The sequence below is a fragment of the Geotrypetes seraphini genome, chromosome 18, assembly GCF_902459505.1.
Source record: "Geotrypetes seraphini chromosome 18, aGeoSer1.1, whole genome shotgun sequence".
In the NCBI taxonomy this organism is placed as follows: domain Eukaryota; kingdom Metazoa; phylum Chordata; class Amphibia; order Gymnophiona; family Dermophiidae; genus Geotrypetes; species Geotrypetes seraphini.
Genome location: NC_047101.1, coordinates 38,747,056 through 38,759,891, shown reverse-complemented (window position 1 = coordinate 38,759,891; position 12,836 = coordinate 38,747,056). Strand labels below are relative to the sequence as shown.

The 12,836-nt window shown below is 45.9% G+C and overlaps 1 protein-coding gene across 2 annotated transcripts in view; it reads left to right on the top strand.

The window, feature by feature from the left end:
* LOC117351800 (histidine--tRNA ligase, cytoplasmic-like) overlaps positions 1-12,836 on the top strand; it is a 51,107-nt gene that overhangs the window by 18,811 nt on the left and 19,460 nt on the right. For both annotated transcript variants that reach the window (XM_033927618.1, XM_033927619.1), the window contains exons 3-5: positions 2,923-3,042; positions 7,478-7,573; positions 8,309-8,434. In XM_033927618.1, coding sequence (XP_033783509.1) covers positions 2,923-3,042; positions 7,478-7,573; positions 8,309-8,434 — 342 coding nt within the window. The remainder of the gene's footprint in view (positions 1-2,922; positions 3,043-7,477; positions 7,574-8,308; positions 8,435-12,836) is intronic.

The window sequence follows — 12,836 nt, the reverse complement described above, 5'->3', positions numbered from 1 at the left end:
CTCCTCTTCTCTAGGGAGAACAGCCCCAGCATTTTTAACCTGTCGGCGTATGCAAAATTTTCCATACCTTTTATCAGTTTAGTCGCCCTCCTCTGCACTCCCTCGAGTATCGCCATGTCCTTCTTGAGGTACGGCGACCAGTATTGAACACAGTACTCCAGGTGCTCTTTATTCTTTGTTTTTTCTATTTTAATTCTTCTGAATCTTCATTGTGACTTAACTTTTAAACTTGATAGTTAAGTGGGTTCTACAATTGTAACCCTCAGACTTAAGGTCTAGTGCTAGTCACTAATGAGTTTCTGCCTGAGCCAATTAGTTCCACGTGGGGTATTACCAAGGCTCATACTGATGTCCATTATTTAAAGATAATTTTACTGTTTCTTTATTTTTCAAATACATTCTCCAAACATTTTTTCCACAAGAACTAGAGTTCTGTCCAGTTTGTTTTTGGGAATTAAGTGGGTTCTAAACATGAATTGAATTAAATCAAGAGAGTACGGTAGTAGCAGAAGGCAGAGAGAAAAAAAAAGCAAGTAGATTTTTCTGGTGCTTAAAAAATTTTGGCTTGTGGACCTTGCATTGAAAAAACATTGCTTTGTCATGTTATTTGCCATGGGACCCTTTTTTGTTGCAGATATTACTTCAACTATTTATTATTTCTATAGCACTGTACATCAAAATATAGAAGAGACAGGCCCTGCTCAAAAGCGCTTACAATCAAACAGACAAACGAGGTTAGGGCAGTGGTTCTTAACCTTGTTGGAGGTACTGAACCCCACCAGTTTCAGATGCGTGTTCACCGAACCCTTCTTTATTCCCTTAGTTTTGCCGGAGCTAGACTAGAATTACTCAACTTGGCATTGCAAATCATGCAATTAGGACGCTGACTCCCATCACGTTCCGTTATACATGTGAATCCATTTTGTACATATTCGTCCGACCACTTTCGTATTTTGCTCGATATAGTTAGTAAGGGATTAAAATATTAAGATAGGTATCACACGACGTACCATCACAACAGTTACAATTCGACTACTGTGCGCATCAAATCCCCTGCAGCACAGATAGGCCAAGCGATGTTGCGTGATCACCTGCAGCCAATTATGGACAAGCGGGGCGTATCATCACGAATCATAAGCGCTTCGGTCACGTTCAATCATCTATCAGTTAAATCACAAATTTTGATCAGGAATTGATTGATGTATATAAGGCGTTAGTTACAGATTGATAGATCAAGAAACCGAGTACACGATCAGTCTTGATCAAAATCACTGAATAACTGATAGATGATTGAACGTGACCGAAGCGCTATATGAGTCGGAGGTGTGTTTTGACCTCCGCCGAACCCGCGAGACTGACTCACCGAACCCGTGGGGTTCGGTCGAACCCAGGTTAAGAACCACTGGGTTAGGGAGTTTCTTGGGCATGAGTGCTTTAGAAGCGAGTGGGAGCGAGGAGTTAAAAGCAACCTTTTAGACTGGATTTGAATACTGTTGGGGATGGAGCTGGATGAACTGACTCAGGCGGTCTGTTCCAGGCGTATGTTGCAGCAAGAGAGAAGGAACGTAGCCTGGAGTTTAGTGTTAATGGTGTTGGCACATGCTGTTGGTAAATGGTCCTCTTAATGGCAGGAGAGGGGGAGAGTGTGGCGCAGTGGTTAAAGCTACAGCCTCAGCACCCTGAGGTTGTGGGTTCAAACCCACGCTGCTCCTTGTGACCCTGGGCAAGTCACTTAATCCCCCCATTGCCCCAGGTACATTAGACAGATTGTGAGCCCACCGGGACAGACAGGGAAAAATGCTTGAGTACCTGAATAAATTCATGTAAACCATTCTGAGCTCCCCTGGGAGAATGTTATAGAAAATTGCATGAATAAATAGTGTGAAAAGTTTCAGCCTCTGATAACCAGAGCTGGTATTGTGATGTCATAATGCCTCATTCCAAACCTCCTCAGTGATGTCACAATGGCTTGACTGTCCTTTACTTGGCTCACTTTTACTACATTTTGATTTCTAGAGAGGTTCAGTGGTTAAAGCTACAGTCTCAGCACCTTGAGGTTGTGGATTCAAACCCACGTTGCTCTTTATGACCCTGGGCAAGTCACTTAATCCCCCCATTGCCCCAGGTACATTACATAGATTGTGAGCCCACCGGGACAGACAGGGAAAAATGCTTGAGCTCCCCTGGGAGAATGGTATAGAAAACTGAATAAATAAATAGTGTGAAAAGTTACAGCCTCTGATAACCAGAGCTGCTATTGTGACATCATAATGCCTCATTCCACCAATAAGAGTCAACCTCCTCAGTGATGTCACAATGACTTGATTGTCCTTTACTTGGCTCACTTTTACTATATTTTGGTTTCTAGTGTGGTGCAGTGGTTAAAGCTACAGCCTCAGCACCCTGAGGTTGTGGGTTCAAACCCACGCTGCTCCTTGTGACCCTGGGCAAGTCACTTAGGAGTCCTTTTACTAAGCACACTAGTCGATTTTAGTGCGCGCTAAACGATAACACGTCCATTATATTCTATGGACACGTTAGCGTTTAGAGCATGCTAAATCGGCTAGCGCGCCTTAGTAAAATAGGGGGTTAATCCCCCCGTTGCCCCAGGTACATTAGATAGATTGTGAGCCTGCAGGGACAGAAAGGGACAAATGCTCAAGTACCTGAATAAAGTTATTTAAACTGTTCTGAAAGCAGTATAGAAAACTGAGTAAATAAATACATTTTTCACTACAAATTCTTGACCACTTGTATGTGAACCAGCATGATTACCCCCCCAAAAAAAATTTATATTACATTTGTAAATGTATTCTGAATTCCTTTTTAGCTTCAGGATTTTGTCATTTTTTTTCTATTTTATGTACTATCTTGGCAGTGTGTATGGAAATAGTTATGGCAGTAACGTTTCTTGAATCACAGGGCACCAGGGACTATAACCCCAAGCAGATGGCAATTCGTGAGAAGGTCTTCAGCACTATTATAGGGTGTTTCAAGCGTCATGGAGCAGAAACCATTGACACCCCTGTGTTTGAGCTGAAGGTAAGGTACTTGACCTGGAAAAATGGCATACTGGTATGCTACTGGAGGATGCAGCGCTTGAGTCAAATTGTGACCTAAAACAGATGTTAAACATCTGATGAATGAGCATAAGATGGAGAGGATGATATGTCAAATATAGACCAACAAAGGGGGGGCTTCCAGGGATCTTTGCTGACTATGGCTATATAAAGTGCTATTGAGATGACACTTTGAAGTGCTAGAGGTCACAACGGCCATTTTGAATCTAGAATTGGCATTAAAATATATATGAAAGTCGCTCATTAAATGATGTTGTAAAAGGAAATTTTTAATACTTGTCACAACCACTGAATTTGAAGAAAAAATATGCTCCCAGACCTGGAGGCCAAAAAAGGGGGACAAGACCCCAAGTATAGCCTCATTATCCAATCATAGCATATACTTCCACAAATAATCAGTTTTCTTTATATTGTGAACGGTCATCATCTTCAAAATATTCCAAAAACTAGTAATTCCCATATCTGCTTCAAGGTTCTAGAATTGGCATTATTAGGAGTTTCAAGTCTTATTAAAATTTGATATGCCGCTTATTAGTTTCCTAATTCTAAAATCGGGAAGACAGAAAATCAGACATAAAGACGTACTGGTACAGGGGGAAGGGAGAGAACTATATGTCAATATAGGATAGAAAGACATTAAAGGATAGCACAATAGGAGGGTTCCTGTCTGAAATGTTGTCTATTGAGAAGGTAAAAATAAATAATTTGATTAGAGATCCAATGCATCTTTAAATAAGAGTGACTAGGATTGCTCCCTGCCCTGTCCTAGAGCAGCAGACCATCTTTGTTAGGCCAAGGGTTGGGGTCTTTGGGAGGGGGAGGATGCTTTTGGAAAGGGATGCCCTTAGGGGTCTTCAGCGAGGGGGTCAGCAAACCACCCCCCATCCCCGATATTCCATCCCTTGTGGACTGAATCTCTGTCCTAACTTTATCCAGCTAACTAGCTGGGCAGCAGGTTGACTATTGCCACTATCTGGTTAACTGTCAGTTTTGTTGAACTCCTTCTCGGGTCGGCAATTAAAAATGAGGAGAGTTAAGATATTGATATTGCTTGTGCTTAACATTATTCTTGTACAGCAATGTTACTTGTTTTGTCTTACTTCTCATTTCCCCTCTCCCTTTAGAAGATAATTACTTCTCTCCCTTTATTTCATAAACATGATTGTAACATAGGTCTCCTTATATAATTTTGCCTTTTCTACCCTAGATATTATTAATGTATTGTAAACTACTTAGATATTTTTTTATTAGATCTGATATATTAAATAAAGTTGAAATGCAATTAACTACAAATTTTTAATTGGGTGTGTAACTGCAATTCAAATTTTTGATCAAATTAGTTATATTTTTAGCACTCTCTGCTTGCAAAAATAAGTTGTATTAGGGTTACAACTAATCTCACCATTGAGTACATTGGACTGCAGCTATAAAAGAGTCATTGTTAATGGTATCTCTCTGAACTTTGAGATCCTTTTGCTAAGGTACACTAATGGATTTAGTGTGTACCGTATTTTCACGTAGATAACGCACACCCATGTAAAACGCGCACACGGGTATAGCGTACGGGAAACACAAATTTATGTAAAAAAAATTTAATATAGCGCGCACACGCGTATACCGCGCATGCTAAAACCTCCTCCCGCCTACTCCGAACCGGCATCCTCCCCCCCGCTCGCGTCACCCCCCCCCTCCCTCGCGATCCTACATCCCTCCAGCACCAAACATCTCTTACCCGATTGGGCACCGGCACCAGCACCAATGCACAGGACGTGCTAGTGCTAGTGCCCGAAGATCCTCCCTCGTTGGTTTGGGCTGGGCTTTGAGCATTTGCGCATGCTCAAAGCCTTCTGGTCTCGCTCTCTCTGAGATAGAGAGCGAGACCAGAAGGCTTTGAGCATGCGCAAATGCTCAAAGCCTAGTCCAGCCCGGCGCAGGAAGAAGGAGGATCTCTCCTGCACCGCACCGCCCAGCCTAGCCCAGCCCAGCCCAAACCAACGAGGGAGGATCTTCGGGCACTGGCACTGGCACGTCCTGTGCATTGGTGCTGGTGCCGGTGTCCAATCGGGTAAGAGATGTTTGGTGCTGGGGGGATGTAGGATCGCCGGGGGGGGCTGGGGGGTGACGCGAGCGGGGGGGGGGGGGGGATGCCGGTTCGCAGGGGGGATGCCGATCGGATTGGAAAAAAAAGTTGTAAAACGCGCTCACGCGTATAACGCGCAAGGTTATGCACGGTTTGTAAAATCGTGTATAACGCGTGCGTTATATGCGTGAAAATACAGTACTAATGATTAGCACATGCTAAATGCTAAGAAACCCATAGGAATAAAGTGAGCTGCTTAGCATGTACTTAAATTTTTATGTGGTACAGCAAGGAGAGACAAACGAATCCTGGTTTAAATATTACATACTGCAGGTATACATTAAATAGTAATATAACATAGTAGATGACGGCAGATAAAGACCCGAATGGTCCATCCAGTCTGCCCAACCTGATTCAATTTACATTTTTTAAATTTTTCCTTCTTAACTATTTCTGGGCAAGAATCCAAAGCTCTACCCGGTACTGTGCTTGGGTTCTAACTGCCAAAATCTCTGTTAAGACTTACTCCAGCCCATCTAAACCCTCCCAGCCATTGAAGCCCTGTCCAGCCCATCCTCCCCCAAACGGCCATATACAGACACAAACCGTGCAAGTCTGCCCAGTACTGGCCTTGGTTCAGTATTTAATATTATTTTCTGATTCTACATCCTCTGTGTTCATCGCACGCATCTTTGAACTCAGTCACTGTTTTCCTCTCCATCACCTCTCGGCCATATACAGACACAAACCGTGCAAGTCTGCCCAGTACTGGCCTTGGTTCAGTATTTAATATTATTTTCTGATTCTACATCCTCTGTGTTCATCGCACGCATCTTTGAACTCAGTCACTGTTTTCCTCTCCATCACCTCTCTCGGGAGCACATTCCTGGCATCCACCACTCTCTCCATAAAGTAGAATTTCCTAACATTGCTCTTGAATCTGCTACCCCTCAACCTATCCCCTTTAACATTTATATGACCTCCCTGAAGCAATCTACCCCCCTTGAAACAATCTACACATACGCTGACGACATCCTTATCCTCCTTGAAACAGACCAGAACCTCATCAACCTCCATGAGAACATTACATCATGCATAATGAGACTCCACGCCTGGTCCCTCTCGGTACAGATGAAACTAAATGAATCAAAAACAAAATTACTCTGGCTCGGCCCAAAGTTAGAACACCTGCCCACCCTCTTCACACTACCCAGAGGCTCTGCTCTGCACCTCGGCATCATTATTGACTCTTCTCTCTCCCTCAACGATCACCTCAATTCCTTGGCAAAATCATGCTTTTTCAGCCTCCACATGCTGAGGAAAGTAAGATCCTACTTTCGCCAAAAACATTTCGCCGTCCTTGTCCAATCCATCATTCTCTCCAAACTCGACTACTGTAATGCCATTTACTTATGCCTAACAAAAAAAGTCTTCAAAGACTCCAGCTTATCCAGAATACTGCAGTCAAGCTGATCTTTGCAAAATGCAAATTTGACCATGTCTCCCCACTCCTAACTAATCTTCACTGACTCCCAGTGCTTCCCAGAATTCAATTCAAATGCTCCTGCCTGGCTTTCAAGATCATTCACGGCATCCTTCCTCCCCTAATCCTACTAACCTTTAATGCCTCGAGGCCTGCTTCCACCAGATCCGCCCACAGACATAAAGTATCCTTCCCCTCTCTACATCAAGGGGGGAAGCGCCTGTCCTCAAGAGCCACAAAGCAATCTAGTTTTCAGGGTAAGTGAAATATGCAACTTACACTAAATGTGGATATTTAATTCTGAACAGCCAATTAATCAGATCTGTGTGCAGACCCTGAGAACTAGAGTTCTTATTCTAGATCAGTACTTCCCAAACTCTTTATGGCTCTGACCCCATGATAGCAGCCAAATAAAATGGTGTGACCCTCCCACCCCCAAAGATGCAAAACGATGGCACCTATGGAGAGCCCACCTAGGTCCCACGTTTTGTGGCCTGTCACAGTTTGGAAAGCTCTGTTCTACATAGTACGCAATGAACCATTATTATATCATGAGTTTTTACCATTTCATATCTGTTATCACACTTAGGGCTCCTTTTATGAAGGTGCACTAGCCGGATTAGCGCACGCTATCCGAAAAACTACTGCCTGTTCAAGAGGAGGCGGTAGTGGCTAGCATGCGCTATTCCGCGCATTAAGGCCCTAACGCGCCTTTGTAAAAGGAGCCCTTAGATATAAAAGCGATCTATGTAATATTGCTAGATACATGTAATAGGAGGTGCTGACACCACCACTTCTCAAATAAGGTTTGTGTTCTTCTTTGTTTTTATGTAGGAAACATTAACAGGAAAATATGGGGAAGACTCTAAGCTCATTTATGATCTGAAAGACCAAGGGGGAGAGTTGCTGTCTCTTCGCTATGACCTCACTGTATCCTTGTTTTCTTTTTTTGCAAATCATTCTTATCTCGATGAAAGAATCAAATCTAACTATGCTCCTAAATCTTTTGCAACTCTAGGATTGAAAACAGCAGTACATATCTCCCAAACCCTGCAGTGCATTATTTTTGGTATTTAATGTTTGCTTTGTTTAATTTTACGTGCATCTAAACTGTTTAGTTCTTTCACTGAAAACAGAAAGGTTTGGGGTTTCTTTCTAATAGTAAAGGGCAGTATGAGGCAGAGAGTTCTATAAATCCTAGCTGAAGAGAGACTTTTTATTAACAGGAATAAATTGAGCTGTTATATTGCCTTGGGGCGGGAACAGAAGAGGGAAGATTTTTTTTTTTTTTTTTTTAATTTTATAACCCACTTACTACTAAATGGTTCACATAAAATTTTACATACATAATAAAATAGTCAAACCATAAAATAATAAAACTGTGAAGCAGCATCCTTGGAACATTATTTATCCACACAGTAAAAAATATATTTCTAAGTAATCAAAAAGGCCTGCATAAATAAATAAGTTTTCAAATGTTTTTTAAGTTGCTGAAGAGTGGTATAACCTTGCAATGGTCCTACTTATTACCCTCTGACTTTCACTTAAAGGATAGGATAGCTAAAAAGTTCTTTTCTTTCTTGGCTTTGTCAGTTCTGAGTGGCCTTTAACTCTGAGTATAGATAATATTTCTTTGTCATTTTAATCCTTAACCTTTACTCTCAGGTTCCTTTTGCACGATATTTAGCTATGAATAAAATTACAAACATTAAGCGCTATCATATCGCCAAAGTTTACAGACGGGACAATCCAGCCATGACAAGAGGCCGCTACAGGGAGTTCTACCAGTGTGTGAGTATCTGTTTATTCAGAGCATTTGTAGCCCACTTTTCCAGATTTTGGCTCATAGTGGATAACAAGATAAAATGATAAATGTATCATACAAGAACCGCCCCCCTCCAAATGCTATCTTGTTTTCTGGCACACATCTCCTTTGTGATCTTAGAATGTAAAGTTGTGAATGTGAGGTTTTCTGACACCTGTCTGTTACAGTTTATGACAGAATTAGAGATCATAAATCGTAGAAAACTACAGTAAAACCTTGAATTGCAAGTAACTTGGTTTGCAAGACAAGCAAAACATTTTATTAAATTTTAACTTGATATACAAGCAATGTCTTGCAATACAAGTACATACAGTATACTGTACACGTGTCACATCACAACTGAGCCAATGGTTCTTCTCTCTCTTACGCTGCAGTAGTGTAGCCACTATTCTAAATGAGCGAGGTCTTGCAATACAAGTACGTATAGTATTTTGTATTAAAGTTTTTGGGTTGTGGAATGAATCATCTGAGTTTCCATTATTTCCTATGGGGAAATTCACTTTGATACACGATTGCTTTGGATTATAAGCATGCTTCTGGAACCAATTATGCTCACAAACCAAGGTTTTACTGTACTTACAAAATTCCTAGGGTATGTTTGCATAAAAGAAAGACACACAGAAAACAGGGCCTGTTTTTATGCAATATTTAGAATGTTTAGAGGGGTAGAGAATAAAAAGAGTGTGGTGAAATCAGCACTTATGCACTCCTTTTTTAAAAAAAATCTTTATTCATTTTGCTTTCAATCAACAAGTATGCAATTTTATAAAATATACTATACAAAATCACTTGTACATTCTTAACCATAAATCTTAAATACTGTAAAATATCCCTCCCCCCTCCCATCCCACCCTATATCAACTAAATTCAATCATTTAAGTACTATACCCTTTCTCATTATAAATTTCAAGCATTTAAAGGTGTCTAATCATTTAAATATACCATTCTTTAGCACTCTCCAGACCAGTAGAGGTTAACTTTACGAATGGGTATATATCTAATCATGACCAGCAGGTGGAGACTGAAAACAAAACTTTGGGACAGTATATCCTAGCCCCTCCTCTCTATTTCCCTCAGTCTTCTTTCAGTCTCCAGCAGGTGTGAGTGATCTGTGCCCATCTCCCTTGGTAGGGCTGTTGGAATTTGTTTAGGGGTTTATTGTCCCTGTTTTTGGCCGGACGGAGCTTGGTCGGGCCCTGTTTGGGGGTTCGTCCGACCTCGGGGGTGTCAAACCCGGCGGGTCACGAGCGAGGTCCCTCCCCCCACTTCCTCCACCTCCCCACATTTTTTTAGAGGAGCCTCAGCAGTAAGCCTTGCCCCCTAAGTCAAGCAAGGCATATTGCTTTGAGAGCCTGTGGAGTCTGTTCTGTAAAAAAAAAAAAAAATCCTGAGGTAGTGCTGGTCTGGAGGGTTATTTCCCTTTAAGAAAACTGTATTTTACTGTATTTTTTCATGTAACCGGCACTTTTTTATAGCTAGGTCGCGTATGGAGCAATTGTGCCCTTCTCCGGGGGAGTAGGACACATTTGAGTCCAGCCGCGAGGCACTCGCGGCCGGCCTGAACTCGGCGGTTTGGGTCGGTGACGTGGTGGAGCTCCGTCGGCAGCGGCTGCAGGCGCCCAGAGCTCCCCGCCGATGGTGCCTCGCGAGTCGGCAGGGAACGGTGGGGAAGCCCGGTCTTCTCCGTCCGCCCACGGAGGGATTCCCCAAACCGCCGACGGTCGGGTTTTAGAGGATTCCCTCTCAGCTGATTTTTTGACAGCTGATGCCGGCTTGCCTGCTTTAGCGGCTGAGACTATTCAGGTTTCTCAGCCGTTTCAGGCTATGGAGGGAGCTTTTTTGGCGGGAAAACCGCCATCTTCTCTGTCTGGCCCCTCCATTTTGTCTTCCACCTCAGGTGACCTTCCCCCTGTTTTGACTATGCAGGGGCAAGGTTCTGCTGGGTCCCCTGCTGTGGCAGGGAGTCCCTTGGGACCCTCGGGGGGTTTTTTCTCCTGAATTTTTCTTTTCTTTATGCAGAGCCTATTTTCAGGCGGCTGGGGGTCCCGGTTGCGCCCAGGGGGTTTCGGGGGGTGGGTTTTCCTCCGCGCTCCCTGCGGCTTTGCCTCTGGCGTGACGTCCCCTCCGCCGCCTCCCTTGTCCAAGCGTCCGCGGGTGTCGTGGGACGAGAATTTGTGGTCGGAGGAACGGGTCGGTCTGGAGGAGGACCTGGACCCTTCTGAGGAGTTCCAGGACTCTCTGGAGGGGACGGAAGCTGGCGGCGGGTTGTCGGATTTCCCGTTCTCCAGTGACGAGGCGTCCGTGGTGCGCCTTTTTCAGAAAGATGAGCTGCCTGACCTTATTCAGCAGGTTTCTTCGGTTTTGCGTTTTGAGGACGCGCCGCCGGAGACTCCGCGTGTGGGGGACCCCCTGTTACGGGGGATCCGTTCCGTTTCCCGCTCTTTTCCTATGCATCAGGATATTCGGGATATTATTCTGGAGCAGTGGAAAACGCCGGAGACGCCGTTTCGGCTGGCGCGCAGCATGGCTCGCCTGTATCCCATTCCTGAAGGGGATCGGGCTACGTTAGCTTCGCCAGTCGTGGATGCGGTGGTCTCGGCAATTTCCAAGCGGCATACCGTGCCTGTTGAGGGCGGTTCTGCCTTGCGGGACTCTGAGGAGCGCAAATTGGAGAGCATCCTTAAGCAAAATTTTCAGGTCTCTGCCTTTGGGGTCCAGGCGGCTATTTGTGGGGGACTGGTCGCTCGCGCCGTGTTTCGGTGGGCGGAGCGGGTCTTGGATCGAGAGTCTGACGACTGGTCTCTGGTGGATCAGGAGGTAGCGAAGATTGAGATGGCGGCCTCATTCCTCTCAGATGCTCTATAGGACTTGGTGCGGATCTCGGCTAAGTCTATGGCTTTTGGCGTGGCCGCAAGGCGTGTGTTGTGGCTGCGCGCTTGGGCGGCGGATGCTGCGTCCAAAGCTAAGCTTACTAAATTTCCCTTTCGGGGGTCGTTTTTGTTTGGAGAGGACTTGGATAAGTTGATTCAGACTCTGTCGGACTCGAAAGTTCCCCGTCTGCCGGAGGACCGTGCCCGCCCGGCGTCTCGGGGGGGTGCGGCCCGGGGGCGTTTGCGGGATTTTCGCAAGTATCGCCCTGGGCGTGGGGCTGCTTCTTTCCAGTCTCCGGGATTTTCCCGGGGTCGGTTCTTCCAGCGCATGCAGCCCTTTCGGGGGGCCCGTCGGGGGGCAGGGAATCCCTCCGCCGGTTCCCCCGCTTCCCGTCCTTCACAATGACGCCTTGCCGGCGCCCCCTTTGGTTCCGGTGGGGGCTCGGCTGCGCGAATTTTTCCCCAAATGGGCCGAGATCACGTCCGATCAGTGGGTCCTGGAGGTGGTGCGGGACGGTTATGCCCTGGAGTTCGCCCGCTCTCTGCCGGATTTTTTTTCCTCGCTTCTCCATGTCAGACTCCGGGGAAGACGCAGGCTTTTCGCCAGACCCTTCAGCGCTTGCTAGATCTCAGGGCAGTTGTTCCGGTGCCCTCTCCAGAGTGGGGCACGGGCAGGTACTCCATTTACTTTGTGGTGCCCAAGAAGGAGGGGACTTTTCGGCCCATCCTCGATTTGAAAGGGGTCAACAGGGCTCTCAAGATTCCCTTTTTCCGTATGGAAACTCTGCGGTCGGTCATTCTGGCGGTTCAGCCGGGGGAGTTTCTCACTTCTCTCGATCTGACGGAGGCCTACTTGCATGTTCCCATTCGGGCCTCTCATCAGCGTTTCCTGCGCTTTACGATCTTGGGTCGGCACTATCAATTCTGTGCGCTTCCCTTTGGGCTGGCCACGGCTCCTCGGACGTTCACCAAGGTGATGGTGGTCGTCGCGGCAGCCTTGCGGTCGGAGGGCATCCTGGTACACCCCTACCTGGACGACTGGTTAATTCGGGCAAAGTCGTTGCAGGAAAGCTCCCGGGTTACTGCTCGGGTGGTGGAGTTTCTCCGGTCGCTGGGCTGGGTGGTCAACCTTTCCAAGAGTCGGTTGGTCCCGGCTCAGCGTCTGGAGTACCTAGGGGTGCTGTTCGACACCTCCTTGGGGAAGGTCTTCCTCCCAGAGGGCCGGGTGAGCAAATTGCAATCTCAGATTCGCCTGCTTTTGGCGTCCCGGTGTCCTTGGGCGCGAGATTTCCTCCAGGTCTTGGGGTCGATGGCGGCGTCCCTGGACGTGGTGAGGTGGGCGCGGGCCCACATGCGTCCTCTCCAGTATGCTCTGCTCCGGAGGTGGTCTCCCCAGAGGCACAGGATGGATGTTCCGGTTCCCCTGCGAGGCTTGGCGCGCTGCAGTCTGCGTTGGTGGCTCCAGACCCCTCACCTGGTTCAGGGGGTGGGTCTGGAT